The 20,463-nt window shown below is 39.7% G+C and overlaps 1 protein-coding gene across 1 annotated transcript in view; it reads left to right on the plus strand.

Annotated features, from left to right (window-relative positions):
- The window catches only part of Ccdc141 (coiled-coil domain containing 141), a 167,767-nt gene extending 150,808 nt beyond the window's left edge, over window positions 1-16,959 (plus strand). Inside the window, exons 18-21 of the mRNA XM_028763033.1 lie at window positions 3,713-3,825; window positions 7,099-7,215; window positions 11,728-12,581; window positions 15,066-16,959. Of these exons, the coding sequence (XP_028618866.1) occupies window positions 3,713-3,825; window positions 7,099-7,215; window positions 11,728-12,581; window positions 15,066-15,333 (1,352 nt within the window). The 3' untranslated portion in view covers window positions 15,334-16,959. The remainder of the gene's footprint in view (window positions 1-3,712; window positions 3,826-7,098; window positions 7,216-11,727; window positions 12,582-15,065) is intronic.
- The last annotated feature ends 3,504 nt before the right edge of the window (window positions 16,960-20,463 follow it).

The raw sequence follows: 20,463 nt of genomic DNA on the forward strand, positions 1-20,463 counted from the left end.
GTCCTCTTTTTCGCATGAAATTTGATTTGTGGATTGGAGAAATGAACTCTCCCTCGTCTTTCTCTCACTTGTAAACACATGAGAGAACTCTGTCGCCTCATGACTGCTTTCTTCTCCTCCATGATGAGGAGAGCATGGAAGAAGCTTCTTCATAAAATAAGTCCCTTGGTGGCAAAAATGCTAAGAGAGCAGTTCCATTGATTCTCTGAAGGGACTCCTGTGAGATAAAGGGAGATCCCCAAGGACCAGGCAAAGGCAGCCCAGAGCAAGCCATTAGAAGGTGGTTGAGAAAGCATCCTCTGGCGGCCCACAGCTGCTTCAGGCAGGCATTCAGCCTATGGTATGCAGCCCTACTCCCAGACAGATGCAAAATTCTTAGCAAGATGCACTGTACTGCCTAATAGGCAATCCTTGAGAATAAATTGTTTATTATTTTCCAAAGGAAAATAGTGGCAATACACAAACACTGAAATATTAGCTGGAAAGCTAATGAGAAGAAACAGATGTCTCTCTCTTGCTGTTATGTAAACGCTTTAAGAGAAAATCTGAAGGGCGTCACTGGCACTGTGGATGTCTGTCTCTATTTTACACATGATGGTATAGACACTCCTCTGTCTGTTTTCTGTGCTGGCAAGGAGAACATCATATGCTGTATTGCTTACAGTGTCTGTTCAAAGTACTTACAAAGACCCTATAAAAGTCACAATCTTCTACACTTTGCAGAGTTCTGTGTCCTGTCTTTTGAGTGTTCTGAGTCTTATTACTAATATATATTCATTAGTTAGTTTTTTGGATTACCCCATTAGAATGTAATCTCCATGAGACATAAGCCCTTAACTTAAGCATCATAGTATATACTAAAAGCTCAGTAACTGTTGCAGGAATAAAGGAATAATTGAATACTTTGAAAATATGGATTCTATGAGTTTTCACACATTTATTATGGAGTCTACACACTTTTTAAAATATTTTATTTATTTTATGCCTCCTCTCTCTCTCTCTCTCTCTCTCTCTCTCTCTCCCTCTCTCTCTCTCTCTCTCTCTCTCTCTCTCTCTCTCTCTCTCTGTGTGTGTGTGTGTGTGTGTGTGTGTGTGTGTGTGTGTGTGTGTGTGTAATACACAGACCGTTTAGAAGTCAGAGGACAAATTGTATAATCAGCTCTTTCCTTCCTCCATGTGAGTCCTGGGAATTGAAATCAGGTCACTAGGCTTGGCAGCAAGCATCTTAATTCACTGAGATATCTCACCAGACCAAGAAGCTATACATCTTTTAAACTGAATTACACAATTACTCTGGGAATATGAAATGAAGTCATTGAGACAACTAAAGCATTACTGAACCCTGAACACTTAGATTTTGCATTTATTTTGGGTGGGGTAGAGAGATAGATGCCACAGTGATCATATAGAGGTCAGAGGACAACCTGTGGGAGGCAGTTCTCCCACAACACTATGTCGCTCTCAGTGTCCTAACTCAGGTCACCAGGCTTGAAAGCAAGTGCCTTTCCATACTCAGCCATCTGACCAGTCAGAAGCCAAACTTCTAACGCAGATAAATTTATCTCAAAAACTAATAGTGAGTGTCTACTATGCCTGTTATGCAGATCTGCATTGTTTATGTAAAAACAAAGAAGATACAGTTCCTACAGTCAAGAAACATAATCTTGGCCTAAAAGTCACTGCATTGCAAATGCTTGTCTTTTGTTATATGTATGATTTTCATCTTCTGTTACTGGTGTTAGGGATTGAGTTTGGGGCCGGTAATAGTTAGTTTTTGTCAATTTAACACAAACCTAGACACACCTGTCAAGAGGCAATCTCAATAATAATTGCCTCTGTCAGATTGGTCTGTAGGCATGTACTCACCATGAGTAGTGCCATTCCTGAGCATGTGAGTCTGAGTTATGTAAGAAAAGAAACTGAGCAAGCTAAGCAAGGAAGCCCGCCAGCAATGTTCCTTTATGGTCTCTGACTCAGTTCCTGCCTTGAGTGCTTCCCTTGGCTTCTCTTGATGGTGGATTGCAAACAATAAGCTAAAATAAATCCTTTTCTCCTCAGGTTGCTTTTGGTGGGTATCTTCCTAAAGCAACAGATAAGGGAATCAGGACAGGGACTCACAGATATTAAGCAAGCACTTGGCTATTTTTACATCCGTAGCTCAGAATGAGTACCCTCTCGTAAGAAGTATGTGTTTCCAGCTGGCTTTCAGATTGGTCTTGGAGGGACATGCCTATGGAGTTGCCTGAGTTCTTTTGGATTCAAATGTAAATCTGAGCAAACACTGCCTCCCATTCTGCACAGTGCCTTGGCAAGTTGTTCCTTGTTCCACGCCTCGCTCTTTGGAGCCTTTTTCTCTGACACACTCCCATTTGTCTATGTTTGCTTTTGTTCCCTGTGTTTTCAGAGTCTCACCTGAAAACCCCCACTCAGATCTACATTCTTTGTGCTTTCTTCTGTAGTTTTAACATTCCAAGTCTTGAAATTGATTCTTTAATCCATTTCAAATTGATTTTTCTAACTCATAAACTGGGAAGAGATGGTGGTCACGACCCATTCTTCTACTACATAGAAATAGATGATAGATAGATAGATAGATAGATAGATAGATAGATAGATAGATAGATATGATAGAAATAGAGATAGAGAGAGAAAGAGAGTAAAGATAGAGAGGTAGAGATAGAGGAGATAACAATATATAGGATTTTTTGAACATAGATTTACTGTTTCAGCTTGGCTATGGATTAAAATATTTTAGAGAATTAAAGTTACACACATTTGTGGCAGACACGTTCAAACTAGATGATGGATGACCTGAATGCCATCCTAGGAAATGTATATTCTCCAAGTGGTGAAGAATTTCTGAATGTCCTGCATAGGAAATCCTGATTAGTAGTGTCTTGAGAGCACTAATATAGTGGCATTATTTAGGCTTCATACAAGTGGCAATGGTGCAGCAAATGCACTCTATTTTAGAACTCCTGGGCTAGTGAGTTTTCCATTACTGTGGCAAAATAGCTGGCTCAGAGTTTCAGAACCATCATTCTGTGCTTGTCTTGTTCCACTTCTTTTAGTTTAGGTTGAGTAGACTATTTTGGCAACAAGAATGTGTAGCAGAGAAGGCTTCTCAGGTTACAGCATCCAGAAAACAGAGATTGATAAAGAAAAGCCTAGGTACAAGATATTTCTTCAAAGGCATACCCCCCAAGCATCCATTTCCTCTGATCCTCCCCACTTTCCACAGGATCTACTACCTCCTAATAGTCAATTCAGTTACTAACTGGTCAACAGACAAATCCATTGATTCAGTCAGAGGTCGCAGGATCCTTTCCAAAAGTCCCACCTTTGAACATAGCATTGAGTACCAAGCCTTCGACATGCAAGGCTGGCATTGAAATTTCATAATCAAATCACAAGCTGGACATGGTGATGGTGCACACCTATAATCCCAGAATTTAGGAAATGGAGATTATATAGTGAATTTAAGGCCATGTCTCACTTCATCGCTTCCTACCCTATAACCCCATATGCAAATATATTTAAACACTTGGCTTTTAAAAATGCCTGCATTCACTGATTTCCGTTCAGTGTGTGTTTGGTAGGAGATTACTACCCACAAAAGACACTTAGGAGATGAATTAGCATCCAGTTTTTTTTTCCTATTTTCTTGTTAAGAATTCTCTTTACATATAGGTTTATCTTTGCTTCTTTCCAGGTTTGGAAGAGGGGCAGAAATATGCTGAGAAGATTGTCATAAGACACAAAGAGATTCTTGAATCTATTACTGAATTATGTGCATCTCTTGTGGAACTTAAAGACAAACTGATGGTAATTTCTTCTTTCTGGAATATGTATTATCAAGTGGTATAAATAAAAATGTGTTAATCAAATGTCTTCTGGTACAGGGATGTTCTACTACAAATTCTCAAGAGACGCAATATGCACATTTGTCTCACAGCATTCTAACATAATTATCTGGGGGTTTGTGATAATTAATCCTTTTTCTTTCCCATCACTGCAGAGAAAAATGTTGCTAGGAATGAGAGCTAAGCACAATGAAGGTGTCTCATTTACATTTCCGTGGATCATATCCCAGAGGATAAATGTGTGCCCTTAAAACCAAAGCAAAGTTTATATTAGGCATCTTGTGCTCATTTTCATAAATAATAGATGTGATAGTTTTCTTTCTCCAGATTATGGCACCAAAGAAAATAACACTAATATTCAGGTATTATTTTTATCGAGCATTTAATACTATGGAAGTATTAAACTAACCATCACAGCCTTCATGGAATTAAAATAAAATAATACATAAAAACAGGGCAAATACTTATGATGGCTATGATAGACAAATGCCAACTAAAGGAAAAATATGTTGTTAATGCTCTGAATTGTTTTGATTGATGCTGCTTTTACAACTTAATGAGGTGAGCCGGTTTAGGGTAACAGCTATGTCACCAAGAGCATAGGTTTTACATCAGAACTCAGGTGCCTTGAAATACCCTTGAGTTACAACTTGGGTAAATTGTTTTATCTCTATGGGACTAGATATTCTAACTCCCTAAATGGATGCCACAGTGGTCCTGAGGCTTGACTGCGAAGCTATTCGATGTTAATGGGTTGGTCTTTGCTGTGGTTCATGCCTACTAGTGAACTTGCCATTCAGATAGAGTTACTTATTTCATGGCAAAGAATTTTCTGATTTTTCCATGTCATAAACTTGACATCACTTTGTTGTGCTTGGCTTTCTCATTCATTATAGACACATAAATTTTCCAACACGGATTTGAAAATTTAAGTGAAATGCTATTGTTTCTAATATGTATACAAAATTACCTCATATAGATATTTGACAATTGCAAAACCACTAGTAAGATGTGACTAAACCATAGGTCTTACCTTATCTTTGTGAACATCTTGCCTCTATTTCAACTCCCTGGGCTCCTGCTCCTTCTCCATTACACATATGTGTACACTGAGAATCCTCCTTTTGCTGACTCTTCTGACCATCATCTATAATACCTTCCTTTATATTGAGCACCTTCAGCTTAATGAAATTTTGTCTCTCCCAATGCGATTCCTTTCCATCCTTCATTTCCATGGCTTCATTCTTCTTGCAAGAGCTGCTTCTGTAACCTGTCTCTACACTCTCATTTTGTATGCCTTGAACACTCCCTTCAGTTAGGATTATATTCCTCCTGTTTTGCATTTCCAATCCAGCATCCCAATGCTCTTTTATTCTACTTGTAAGTCCCTTCATTCTGTATCTGGTTTGATTCCCCTTTCTAAATATTGCTGAGCTCATGTCCTTTTATGTTAAAAGCCCTTTGCTAAACGACCTTTCTATAGTTTTGAGACCTGTCACCTTCTCTGTTGCTTCTACATTCATTGCAGGTTCCTGTCCCACCTTCCTTAGTGCTTCTACTATTATTAGACTTTTACTTCAAATGCATGACCCTCTAGTTATCAAAATTGTATCCATATCCAAAGTTAAATAGAAATATTCCTTTCTCTACACAAATCTTCCTTATTTCTCCCTTGCTATTCACTCATAACACTTGGGATCTTTCTCATTCACCTTAGTCTGTTCCAGTTGCTATGTTAAATACTATAGACCTGGTGGTGCATATGCTACAGAAATGTGCTTCCCACCGTTCCAGAGGTTAGTAAGTCTGAAGTCAAGACGAAGGTGGTTTAACCATTAGGGCTTCTGCTTCCCTGTAGTCACTTCATTCCAAATTTATGAGGTCTGAGGGCAAAGGGTCTCTTAAATCTCTTTTGCAAATTCACTAATGCGTTCCTGAGGGTCTCAACCCTTACCTGGGAGATATTTTAAAAAATGGATAAAATAGTGATGAAAATCTATTGCTGTTTGTGTACCAGTTTGACACTTAAAAAAGGCTTGCATACTTATCATCTCCAGTGATTTCCAAGGAACCTTAAGATGGAGATAGTACCTTCGTTGTTTGATACTTTTGGGTTTCTGCTGTTGTTTGTTTGTTTATGAGACAGAGTCTCACTATATAACCCTTGGCTATCTTGGAACTCACCATGTAGACTAAACTGACCTCAAACTCAGAGATCCAAGTGCTTCTTGCCTCCCTATGCCGGGGATTAAAAGCATGCTCTATGAGTGTTGCTTTCCTTCTTCTAGAAGGAAGATATGGGTCCAAAGAGATTAGAAGTGCTGTCCCTGAGTCTTCACAGTCACTGGTAGTAGATCTGGAACTTGAAGTTACATCTAATTTAACACCCAGAATTCTTTCCACAACAGCTGCCATTGTGGTTTAGATTACAAGTGTGTATTAGTGCTGAGTGGCTCATCCAGTAATACAAACCAGTTTCGTTTTGGAGTAGAGATTCAAAGCTCAATTTCCCCAGTAAGTTCTTCCCAAATTCTCTAAGCAAGTGTAATGTGTACTTTGGGGAGTGTGCCTGTTTCCATAGCTACATAATACCATGATTCACACACAACAATCTTCTGTAATACAAGCAGCATTTAAAACCCTTGTGCTCTATCACTTAGGGCCCCTGTGTCTCCATTTCTCAACACAAAAACTTGGCCCTAGTGCTGCCCCCTGCCAGTTTGTAAAGCCCCACCACCTCTGTGACTAAAGCTGAGCCCTATAAAATGCAGGAACAAGTAATATTCACAGGCAATAGCCTGTGTTCCCAACTGTTCTATTTCCTTCCTCTTTTCAATATTCTTCCAGTTTGCTTGTGTGGATTCCTGGGCTCTCCTCTTTATTCTCCTCCAGAGACTTCATCATCTCTTCCTCACTGATGCTCTTCAGCCTCCTAGTGGCTTAAACTGTCCTACAGAGTGATTCCCATCTCCAGAGAATGTGCTTGCAGGCGCATCCTACAGGAAGTCACTTCATTCTTTACAGGGCCTTTCAACAGTTGGTTTTACGGGCAATGAGCTTTACCAAAGGGCTGAGCAAGAGGAGAGCTGTGAGCTTGAAGGGAGAACATTGGTCTCTTGTGGAGTGCATTTACTGCAAAGTTGCTGTTGGCTTATTTTTTTTCCAAGTGGTTCCTATATGGCATTATTTCTCCAATTTTTCTGGCTCTCACTCTCACTAAACTTCCTTTGTATAGCAGGGAAATGTTCCGAAGATGAATTTAAATTTGGAAGATTTCCATGACAATTGCATTGATCTGCTAAAGGAGCCAGGGAGGGATGAGCAGACAACATTCAGTGAAGAAAGGAATGAGGTAATGAAAGTATTTAGCTTTAGCTATGCGTTACTTTGTCTTTGAGATTTGTTGTGGTTCGATATATACATATACATCATATACATGTTAGAATGATAAGCATTTCACAGACATGTTAGCCTAGGCTAGCTCTACTTTCCCATCTCATGCCCCATTGCCCTTTTATAGTCAATCTTTCTTCATTTTATTTGAATACCTGTTACAGCAGTACCAAAAGAGGAAGTTTTTTAAAATTGTTTTACATTACTCATTAGGAAATATTAGTACACAAAACCAGGTTCCATATTTTCCCCCTAGACTCTAACTCCACACATTTCTAAGCATCTGTACTAAGGCACCGAATCCAGCTGAAATACAAATACTATTTAAACAAATGTTTAAATCTTTTTCATATATATGTAAATTAAGAACTAACTGGGGGCGACATATCCTCACAAATACAAATACCTCATGCTTTCAAAAGTTGTGTTTAAGTGGTCACATCCTTCTGGGCCTTCCCTGTGGATATATGCTGTATTTGTAGCTGTTGGATTACAGTTGTGCTTGATTTTTTTTTCTCTTTGTCAATGCGTTTGTTTCTGGTTTTATTCTCCTGGATGAACGGCAGACCAAACATGATTCCCAGCAGCTCTCAGATTAACAAAATATACTTCTATGATAAAAGAGTTACACACACACACACACACACACATTCACACTCACACTATTTGTCAGTTATTTCATGAAGCAAGGTTTCTTTTCTTGCACTGAGTACAATTCTAGATTCTTTACAGGTCTCTTTTCCACAGGTTGAATGTGTCAGAAACCAGTGCAATCAGACAGCTCCTAGCCAGCGTTAATACCATTAAGCAAGCTACTTTTTGAGTGGTACAATTTGGAGCCATTTACACCTGGGTCCCCTCTAGGTACAAAAAAAAAAAAAATAGCTGGCTAGCCTTAGTCATCTGTCTGACTTCAATCTCCTGTCAAATGATCATTAGTCATTCTTATCCAAGTCAGGGTTTCTGCAACACTCCTGGCATTTTATCCAGAGAAAGAACTTCTAAGCAGGGAGTGAAGGTCTTATGTATCATAAAATATGTAACAGCCTTGTGCCCCTACTGTGAGCCCTCTTGTTACTTAGCCTGTCTGAGTATGTGGATTGTAGCATGAATATCATTTACTTTACAGCTAATATCCATTTATGAGTACATGCCATGTTTGTCTTTCTGAATCTGGGTTACCTCACTCAGAATGACTTCTTTTTTCTTAGTTCCATCCATTTGCCTTCAAGTTTCATGATGTCATTCTTCTTAACAGCTGAGCAATATGCAGCATCTCCTTGCTGTTTCCTGACCGATGCTCACAGCACTGCTGTCTGCCTAAACTGGACTAGAAAAAAAAATGTCAATGGGCATAACCAATATCCCACTGGAGAGCAATACCATCCCTTATACCTGTACAAAGACAATCGGTTAAAATGATAAGGAATAGTATTAAATACACTGAATTTTAAAATCTATGATTTTAAATATTTTTGACTTGTTACAATATTATTATTTTTTAGCTATACATATTCTCCTATCTTATGTGTTAGGCGCATTTAATAAAGACTCAGAAACAAAAATCATTGCTTCCAAAGCAGGCACACTCATCTTTTCTACCTAGTAAAAAGGGTTTTTTTTTTTAAAAAAAATCTTGTTTTTATCTATTTTTATTAAAAGAAACGTGTGCCTTTAAATAAAACAGATGCAACTTATTCTCATTGACAAGTGACTTTTATTTTAAAACAAATTAAAAGACACACTAACTCATCAGTCGTTTACAATGCAAGCGAAGGTCCCAATTGCAGCTGTCAAGAGTTCTCACTGACATCATTTCCTACCCTGTCTGCTGCTGCTGGTACAGACAGCATAATGAACGGGCAGCAGTACGCTTCATTTACAAGCAGCTCAATCACACTTACCCTCTTATTGTCTCTATTATTTACATATAAGTCAGATGTAATGATTCTCCAAAACCTCCAATGGGCAAATTATAGGAAAGCCCCAGGTAGATGCCTAGGATCACACTGCACTCAGTCCTGATACCCTTAAATGCTGTGACTCTTCCTCAGAAAACTATTTGAGCTGGAAAAAGAAAACAGTTATACAGAATGATTATAAGAAGATATTTATGACAGGAACTTTCTCCTAGAGATAGTGAAGTCCTTCTCATGTATCCCGACTCCTGTGTGGGGTAGAAGGCATTAAACCATTGCATCAGTGTAATGCACATAGCACTGTCAACAGATTACTGCTAGTGTTTTATCCCTAGGCTGGGTGCTGAAGCTAAAGCCATAGCAATATCTGAAAACTCCCAAGGTTAAATGGCAGCACAGAGTATTAAAGGACTTGCCTAAAGCCATGGGGCCATTTTGGTAGCTGATGAGGGATTTGGATGCCAGCACTGAAAGCTATAGAATTTATTGCTAGGAGGGATTTAACAACCATCTGATCAAAGTTCATGTTACAATTGAAGAAACTGAGACAAAAAGACATTAAGTAGTTTCCCCCTCCAGAATGGCAGAAACTAATACCAGAGGTGGGCAGGTAGCCTGGTCCTTTTGGATTTCAGGAAAATACCTCTTCCACAAGGACCAAGAGGCTCTCCCGGAACTGCATCATAAACATGAGCTGTTTGTAGCGATGCCATGGATGCCCAGGCTGGCCCTTCCCTCTTCTGTCTCACCTGCTGTGTGCAGGAGGATTAGTAAACAACAGAATGAAAGTACCTCTCTTTTAGACAGTTCAGTGGAATGTGCTTATCAGGCTGGGATAGCCTCTGGTTCTTCTCATCGGGTCATGGAACGGTGTTAGACTTTGCAGAGACAGATGCCTTGGGAAACTAAGAAGAGTAAAGGGTTCTCTTTACTTTTCTGCTCTCTTTCTTTATCATGTCCTACAAGTGTTCAAATGTCTCTGGTCCCCTTTTATTTGTCATGAGCCCTCCTTGGGCCTTCTTCCCAAATGCTTTCATACAGAAAGTCCTATGCCTAGTATTGTCATTTGCTCCCCACCAATCCCATTTACCCTAAAGTAAGAACACTTAATGTAGAGATATTTAGGAATGCAAAGTGTCTGCTATTCCTTTACATGTGTGATGTGCACCTCTCCCTATGCAATGTATTTTGAGGATCACTTCTGTTCAGTTAGGTCAATGGGTTTATAATATAATAGCTTTCCGGAGCTGGCCCTATCCCCAGGCAGTGATTTTAAACCCAATTGATTGTGCCTAGCTGTGGAAATTAAAGTTTACCAGTTATGCCAGACATATGAACCAGGGCAATAGGTGTATAATTAATTTAAAAAAACTAAGAGCGTGGAGCTGGGGAAGTGCCTCAGTCTGGAGAGTACTTGCCACACTCATGAAGACTCTGTTCAGACTCCTAATACCCTGTAAAAGGCTCAGTACCACCGTGTGCCTGTAATACCAGCTCTGAAGAGATGGACATAGGAGGATCACTAAAGCCTGCTGGGGACACAAGTCTGAATGAATTGGTAATCTGCAAGTATTAAATGAAATACAACAACAGTAACAATGGAGGAAGATAGCCAGTGTGGATGCCTGGCATCCACACACATATGCACATCAGGTACACCTGTTATGTACATATACATACACATATACATATCACATACTTAGCAAAAAAAAAAAAAGAGAGAGAGAGAGAAAACAAAAGCTAACTAACCAGTTTAGATAATGCCAAAAGAGAATCAGCATGAAAGCAGAGAGCAGAGAAAGATGTACATGAAAAGAACTTAAAACAAGGTCATGGTCAGCAAATCAGAGAGGAATCTCCCAACTGATTTCCCAGAACTAGTCAGAAAGATGCAAGTGTCTTACAGAAACAATGACTCCATGCTGAGAAAATTAGAAAAGATAGTCGCTCTCTGTGAATGCTTATATACCTTCTTCGTAAATGAAAAGTGTAGACATTTGGCAAACTGTACCTCACTGAGCTTTAAGAGTAGTGATTGTAACATTTTAAAATGACTTGGAGGACCGCCTGCCTATTTCCATGTTGATAACAGTAGTAGAGGGACCAAGAGCCAAATGAATGTGGTCAGAAAAAGTATTTACATAAAACATACCTTATTTTGCTTGCTGAGATGACTGCTCTGTGGGTAACTCTTGGTTAGCGTCAACAGCATAATTTACTATGCTTTCAGGAAGTCACTTATTCGATAAACACACTTGTAATATCCCCCTCCTACGATAACTGAAAAGAAATAGGAACTGAATAAGAATTTGGTCAGGAGATAATTTTACCTCTGGCTGTTAAGTAGTATTTCAATTCACTTGAGGGTGCTTTGAATATTTTTGGTCATGGTCATGGGACAGTTCCCAATAAACATTTGGAGTTCAGGGACTCCAGCACCATCTTCCTGAGACTTACCTTAGGTTTCCATCTCACACTGGGTGTCATTGTAATGGGAGGCTGGGAAAAGAAGTATATCCACCTAATGAAAACTTGGCTTTCCTCCTTTGAAGGGGCAGGTACTGGGAGCAGATGTGTTGACCATCAATGGAACAAGAGAAGATAGTCTTCCCAAGGACTTGAGGCAGTCCTCATCCAACAAAGAGGACAGTGCCCAGGGTCTGATCCTTCCAGAAGACATGTTATCTGGAGAAGAATCTGAGTGTATCTCATCTGATGACATCTCTTTGCCTCCACTGCCAGTGAGCCCCGAGTCCCCCCTGGCACCATCAGACATGGAGGTAGAAGAACTTGCCAGCTCTTCAGCCCTCGCCCTGCATATCAGTGGCTACAGGATGCATACAGGGACAGGTGGTCTAGGGAAGGCCCAGGAGTCTGTTCTTCCCCCACCCATTGCTTTTGTTGATGAGTGCCATAATAAGAAAGACACATTTACAAGTCATTTTGAGAGGCCCTATCCACAGTTCAAAGCTGAATCCTCATTAACCTCCAGAGGATCAGTAGAGATGAGTACCAAGTTGCACCTCAATGTGAAATGTCCAGCGCGCATGCCCCATGAAGTGCACGACAAAGCTTTACACCAAAGCTCCCAGGCTCAGGAGAACTCGCTAGAAACGCAGGAGAAAGTGCATGCTGATTCTAACGTCACTAAAACCCAAGACAGGCTGCATGCTGCCCTTGATGTATCCCCTGGCCTCAGCTCTCAATCAGACACCAGCAAGAGCCATCAGAGGCAAGTGGGTCCCCAAGGAGACAGGAAAAACTCATCTGCAGAAAACAGCGTGGTCAGCCTAGCTGGCCGGGCGCCTCATTTCTCCAGGCTGCTGTCCAATGTAACTGTCATGGAAGGTTCCCCGGTGACTTTGGAAGTCGAAGTAACAGGATTCCCAGAGCCTACACTGACATGGTGGGTAGCCTATAATGACAAGCCATAGACGGAAATAAATAACTGCTGAGACTATCTCATTTTGTGTGGACTAACCTAGAGGTTCAGGGCTGGCTGACTAACCCTCGGGACACTCAACCCTGCATGGTTTGATCTCACCGCACACCTCCACTTTCATTTAACTAAAAGTTTTTTAATGCCCTGGGAGGGGGAGTAACCATCTAAAATGATTGAACAGCCCCCTCCAGAAGCCCTGGAAGTTGATTCGGTTTGGTTTTCTTTCCATTTAACATTCCTCATTGTTAATAATTGGGTCTTGAAATGCCAGCCCTATTGTCTGCTTCTGCATTGGAATGGCATTGTCTTGGCTTGACACCCTTCAGGGAATTAAAAAGCCTAAGACACCATAGATTTTTTTTTCTTCCCTTTTTCACCCATTTCATCTTCCCAACAGAACCGCAGGCACCTTTGTGATATTTGTTTTGCTAAAGTTTCTTTTAATAAATACATTCAATATGAAATATTGAAATACTTTTATAACTGCTCCAGGTGCCTGATAATAAGCTCGTTTTTGGAAAGTGATGTAATACCTGAGCCGTGAACAGTGTGACCTCACTCTAGAGACATAGTTGCCTTTTCTTCTTTGTAAAAGTAAACTATAAAGTCAAGGCTCTGAACCACTTGCTGTGCATTGCAAAGTCGTTCTAGCCTTTTCCATGGGGCTTACTTCTAAACCTTCACAAAATTCTCATCCTTAGGCAAATTCACTTGAGAGCAAACTAAGGGGGGTGGGTGAGTTCATACTGACAGGCTAAGATAGGTGTGCTGTATTTTATTTATCAGGAACTTTCTGTGAGAGTTGTTTTGTTTTTGCATGTCTCATTGATGGTACTTGACTTGTAAAGCAGATACCTAAAGAATTTAGGAGAAAAATTTGGCGCTCAAATAGTACAAGAATCTGCCCTTGTGTAAGTGCAGAAATTAGCACTTTTTTGTTTGGTTATTTCTGAAGTTGCATGGTTTATTTTTACAAATAAAAGATTTTGTATTTATGAATTCAACAGGTATTTATTTCCTAATTAAATACTAGTTCACCCCAAGGAAAGACGTCGTCTGAGGTGTTTCTTAATTTTCTCCATACAAACAGCCCCATTAGTACATATCACTGAGGAACTGTGGTGTATGTATTGTTAGCGAACTATTGCAAATTTTTAAACATAAAACCACTTTGCCATCAGATCTAGAGTTTTATCCAGTGAACAGTTGGCAGGCTAACAGGGCATTGTGTATTCCCAGGACACTCTGAAGATGCAAAAATATCAATTAGGTAATGGGGAAAAAAAAATGATTCTGGGAGCTGGACCAAGCATGAGGACCTGATTTCATATTAAAAGTTGGATACAGTGACAGGCATCAATAATCTCAGTCTTAGGTGGTAGAGATAGTAGCTGAATCAGTGAGCTTTAGGTTCTGTGGGGAGACCCTGACTCCTATGATAAAATTTAGAGCAGTAAAGGAAGACATCAGCATCTGGCCTTGACATACATGCATACATACATATACATACACACATACATACATACACATACATGCACATACACACATGCCCACACAAATACATACATATACACACATGCATAATACACATACATGCACACATGCATACATGTGCATACATACATGCCCACACAAATACATACATCCCAGACACATACAAAGAAAACTGACTTGGGTTTCTCATCAGTCCGTGTATGAAAGTATTTATAAATAGATGTAGAATATGAGAAATAAATTCTCTGCTGTCTAAGATGATCCAGGTATCTATGCTCATAGAGAAGTTTTAGAAATAGGTCATTTATAGTCAAGCTGTAATGTCACAAATGCATTTTATAACGAGAAGTCATTGTCTTCTAATGAATTTAATTCACTAATAAAATGAGCTCCTTTCAGCAGGGGTGGTATAAAGTCCCTTCTTTTACATTGTGCATTTGTCCTGCTGGGAGACGCAGGTAAATTAACGCAAAGGGCCAATGAGCCTCACTTCTATAAGGATGTCAAATGGGAGTCAAGAGTCATGGGCGCTATTAAAAGCTGCAGAGAGGATGAAGTAGGCTGGATGTGCAAGTGTCACTTCACACTCTAGCTAATTGTTGTCATGAGGAGATGGTGACCCGGTATGACCAGACAGCCAGCATTTTGTTGTGTGTTTGTTCTTTGTTTTGTATGTGTGTTTTAAAGAATAACTGGATGTGTTTATTTTCATCTATAGTATTTTAACTGTTAAATGTTATCACAGAACTTTCGTAAACATGATCTGAGTCAATCAAGGTAATTTTCTGGCTACAGGTTGATAAACAGCCTCCCTGGTGTCTACCATAGCTAGACAACTCCTGCTAATGCTAGGGAATACTGCAGTGGAGATGGGCCTGACAGCCATAGCAGTGAGAACTTGGGAATAATGGAATCAAGAAGTAACTCTGACTTAAAACTGACTCTCTGCTTTAGGTTCAAGAAGGGCCAGAAACTCTGTGCAGATGGACACTTACAGGTTTTGCACAAGGACACAAAGCATTCGGTGTTCATTCCGAAGGTGTGTGAGGCAGACGCTGGCCTCTATGTGGCTCAAGCCCAAAACGGTAGTGGCACCCTGTCTTCCAAAGCCATCCTCCATGTGACAGGTAACCATGGGCCACCAATTACGAGAATAAACTGGATTGTGGTGTGTATCATCTATGTCAGCGTATCAGTAATATACTGGCTTCTTACACAGTAGTGACATGTTGCTATCAATGGACATTGTTATGAGCCTAAAAGACAATATGATTATTTTATTTTCTCATGCATCACACAAAGCACCCCCTCAACACACACAAACACACACACACACACACACACACACACACAGCAATTCATCTCCATTTTGACTAATCCCACTGCTAGGTGAAATAATTATGTTTTCTCTGCAATTTAACATACTTGGAAACCATGGGAAATTATGTACAGTGAATAATGATACATTTTGTACTCTAGGAAGAGAAATATTCTGTCTAAGAAGCTTATCTCTTATTTAAAGGCACACGAATGCTCACACAGATCACAAGGATCATAGGGTTGTGATCTAGTTTTCAAATCCAAATGTTTGATAATTTGTCTTTAACTGTGCTCATAACCATCTCTTTGTAGGGCATTACAAATCAAACTGACATTGTAATTCTCAATATTGTACTAGCTTTCCTTTAACTATGCATTTCACAGTTTGATCTTGTTTACTGAACAAACTTGACCTATGCTGTGTCAACATTCTCTACATTCCTGAGTCCGAGGATGTCATTATCAATAACCATTCCTCACGATGATCTCTTGGGCTTGATGTTGGAGAACAGACATGCTATCAGCTTCAACATGGAGTCAACCTTTCTATTAGCTCTGTATGTCATGTGACAAGATGGACTACAGGCTGCAGAAGGGGACCAGTTTTGCTCCCGTCTTTCCACTGCTGTGTATTGGCCATCTTGTACATAACTGTAGGCAGGTCCTACTGCATCTGCTGCTGCTGCTGAACACTTGTGTAGCCATTTGCAAGGCATCTCAGTGCCTCACTTTCCCATCTGGAGAAGGGGCTCATCTACCTCTTGACAGTTGAGTTTTTACTTTATGTCCTATGGTGATCTGGCCAATGAAAATGTGCTCAGTGAAGACTCATTACAATGCTTGGTATGATTTGCCATCTTGCTCCTCATTACCCATTAATTCCCTGTCAGATGCTGATCTTTTAGAATATTAAATGAAAAGAGTACTGTTAATATGTAATTCCCAACTACTCCCTTGGGAGAGGGTAAGACTGATGTTCAATGATTAGAGTTTAAATTCCTTTCTAACTTCTTACAACTACATCCTTTTCAAAGGCTTTGGACGGTAACCTCCGGAGGACATAATTAGGGTGTTTTAGGGGGAGTCTGGGTAAGACAGAAGAAGACAAATCTAGCCTTCTTTTGTGAAATTATCACTGTGATATTGAAGAATGTTATATGGCTTTCTAATTTGCATTATTCAAAAAAATAAGAGGTATTTGTTTTCATATTTTAAACTTTGTCATGCTAGGGTAAAATCTTAAGTTGGAAGAATAATTTATTACAGATTTTTGATGAAGGGAAGAAATTAATTATGTTGCTGGAAGACTGTCTACAAATAATCAAAATATTTAAATAGAATATATTTGACATGATATTAAAAAGCTACTGAATATTGTGAAAGATAAAAATGTCTAGTCTAGTAAAAAGTTGGTCTATTTTTTCTTGTGCTGTGTGTTCAATTTAATTAAAAAAATGTAACTGTTTTCTTTCACGTTTTGACAGAAAGCTATTAAAATCTCATATATACATCATCCTGAGGACCTCAATCTTTTCGCTCTCATCATTTTGTCCAATTTTAAGATTTTCCATATCTTACCTAGCTGGTATGGCCCATGTGGAAGCTAAACCATAAAATCTATTCATGCCCAAAGGAGGCAAGCAGGTGACAAATCCCATCCTGTCACACTTTCTAGCGTTTATTAATTTGATGAAGCCTCTGTTCCAATGCCGTCACCCTGGTTGTATTTAGGTTTGAAGATTGCCAGAGTGTGTGAAGTGCAAGCTCACTCTTACCTGTTTTGCTTCACTTAATATTTTTCCTTCAGGGAGTCAAATGATACAGACCTTCATCATGATGTATAACCCACTAAGGCCTGTAAAATCCCCCAAGATGCACATTTGTATGCATGTATAAGTTGAGCCCATGTATTGGAGAAAAATACTATGTGGGTATTCAACATTCAGTTCAAATTGCTTTGTAAATATCTCATCCATCTCAGGTGTGAGTGGACTATTCATGCAGTGGTGAGGAATTATAAGGTAGCCATAAGGCTATTCTTCGATTAATTAAAAAAACTAAAGTATGAGTCTCCTTACTGATGGAGTTTCTATCTTTACTGAAGAGTTTTTCATTGAAATGCCAAGCTTACATTTGGCCACTAATGAGTTGTCCATCTTCCAGTAAATAGCTTCCCACCCATGCTTAGAAGCATTCTCAAGTAAACTCCGTGGGTTACACATACACAGAAAATGTGAAAAGGACAAAGGAGTTTGTTGAAAAGAATGGTTTCAGCAGCACAGGATGGGGTGACAGAGGGGACGTGAAAAGTGACTAAAATTCATCGTGTACAAGTGTGTGAAACTCTCAAAGAACTAAAATGAAAAAAAAATGTGAGAAAATTCAAGTAAGGCTTAAAATACATTAAAGGTAAATACATAATTTATATCTATCTACTTCTAGTAACTATTCTAGACAATAATATAGAAATATTTTCAAAAAGGAGATCAAAATGGAATGAAAGTAAAAATTATATATGTGCTTTACATGTCAAAGGAAGGCAGAGACATGTAATTTGGGTTACTGGGAAGGAAAAAAAATCACTGTTGTTCTGATATTCCAATAAAAACATATATTGACATTGGGTAATAGTTTTACACACTTAGTTCCAAAATAAATATACTATAGGAATTCTTATTTTGTGTTGCTGGATTCTTTGTAACATAGAAAGCATTTGAAAATCATGACTTCAGGTAGATCATTGTCTGATTTCCCTCAGGCAGCATGTAGTTCCGTCACCACCTAGCTGACATCTCAACCTCTAACATGTCCACTGTCCTCTCTTTCTTCCCAAAGTGACAGTTCCAACCTACAGTTACTCTGTGCTCTCCTTTTCCTAGACTCTTCTTTATTGGACTTTTTTTTTTTATTATAGTCTCCTGTCTTCCTGTGGCCTCATTTCTGCCTATCCCCTATCCTTAGGAGACACCAGGAAGGAAGCCTTCTGACCTACCCAATCCAGTGCAGACATGCCTGCCATGTGCAGTCACCCGGCATCTGGCCTGTGTCACACATCTTGATATACAGCATAATAACCACTCATCTGAGCTTCTCAACAGACTGAGCCCCCTATCGGCAGGATCCAGGACAGCCCTGTTCATTATGTCCCCAGTAACCATGACACACTTATGCTTAATAAGGACCTTCCAGATGAAAGGCTGTCAGAAGTAAACAAAAATAAACCCAGCTGGATTTTTCTTAAAACTTTTTTAGAGGTGTTGTGGGGGATGTAAGGGTAGAATGATTAGTCTTCTATTGTATAGACAGATCCAGGGAGATTCAGGCCCTAGCTATGAATCTTCCAGAAACAATCCTCCCTAATCCATGAGACGTCTACAGGAAGGCTTTACCCTGGAAGCTAGACCCTGACTGAAAATTTAAGCACAAAAATAGATAATTGTGAGGCCAAAACAATAATGAAGGCGCAGTAAAGTGTAAGCTTAGATTATTTTAAACCTTTTTTTTAAAAGGATTCTTAGCAAAACACCATGTGAGCCTGTATCACCTGACATATCCAAAACCTTTTACTTCAGTAAAGTCCTTCAGTCATTTCCATTTGTTTGGTGAATGTGGTGTTGGGGATGAAATCCAGGCCATTTTCAGGACAGATAAACACTCAGCCACTGTGACACACTCCCAGCCCTTTAAAGCAAAACAGAGTAAGGGATTAATCACTGTCAAGTCTGCATGCTTCCCTCTCAGTACCTGAATCTCCCCAAAGTAGGATGTGTATCCTCCTTTTGAATATCGCAAACATGGTCAATGTGTAAGTGTGGTGAAGGTTCCATAATCTCACTGTGAACAGTTCTCATTTGAAGTTGGTAGTTCATACATACTCATAAAAGCAATAAGAGCTAAAATCCATAGACTGTTTGAATTCTAAATGAAGGAAGGCAAGAATACTAGGTCTTGCCCTGCTTCACATTGACCTTTATTGATGAACATGTTTTACTAAAAACGACCTTCTGGGGACTTTGACATTTCTGTTGTCCATCAGGTTTCCAGGTATGGCCATGAAATAAGTTATTTGAAGCAAATTAAACCTCTCCTCACAGATTACCATGATGTGGTGCATGTTACGGAAATGCCAAAGCATGACGAGCTGTTTTCCATTTATAATGAGCAGAACATTGAGCTGTATCAGAAGTGCAGAAGATTTGCATTCACTAAATGAAACAGTGTCCCGCTTAAAGCAATAACAAATCATTTTCTCTGCTCGCCTGGCAGATGAGATTTGAATGCTGCCTGCTGTGCACAAAATTCACCCTAGACCCCAAAGGCACAGAGCTGCACATTTGGCTTTTCCCACACGTCTCCATGTTGTTTTTGTATGAGCCAGCATTTCTATGACATCACAAACCACCTGAGCATCAGTAGTGGGTGCCGGATGTGTGAGACTCCTCCAAGTGAAGTCTTTGAGGCAGGATTATGAAATCTTGATTTCAACCTGGTGACTAGATTGTCTGGCCAGCAGGTTCAAGGGCCAGTCTAGCTGCTGAATTGAAATCTAGGTTTCTTGACCCTATCTCAAAACAATAAGGTAGAAAAATCCTGAGGAAGACCTCCAACATTGACCTTTGAACCCTCCCACCACATGCATGCACTCACAAAAGAAAAAGAAACACACACACATGAGAGAGAGAGAGCGAGAGCGAGAGCAAGAGAGAGAGAGAGAGAGAGAGGGAGGGAGGGAGGGAGGGAGGGAGGGAGGGAGAGAGAGAGAAATACCACAGCAGACATACAGATAGAGGAGACACACAGAGGGAAAGCCCCTGTTCAGCACAGGCTGAGCTAGATAGAGATATGTGTCTGCTACAAGCCATGGATCCCTAGAGAGTGTATGCAGTAGAAGCCAACAGAAGAGTGAATGTGTTCTCCCCTAGAGACCCAGACAGAGCATGGTCTTTCTAATTTGTACCTTGTTCTTTTGAGACTTTGGTTTTCAAAACTATATCATAAATTTGTTGTTTTAAGCTACATGGCTTGTGGGATT

This window comes from Grammomys surdaster, unplaced genomic scaffold (assembly GCF_004785775.1).
Source record: "Grammomys surdaster isolate TR1022 unplaced genomic scaffold, NIH_TR_1.0 136, whole genome shotgun sequence".
NCBI classification, from domain to species: domain Eukaryota; kingdom Metazoa; phylum Chordata; class Mammalia; order Rodentia; family Muridae; genus Grammomys; species Grammomys surdaster.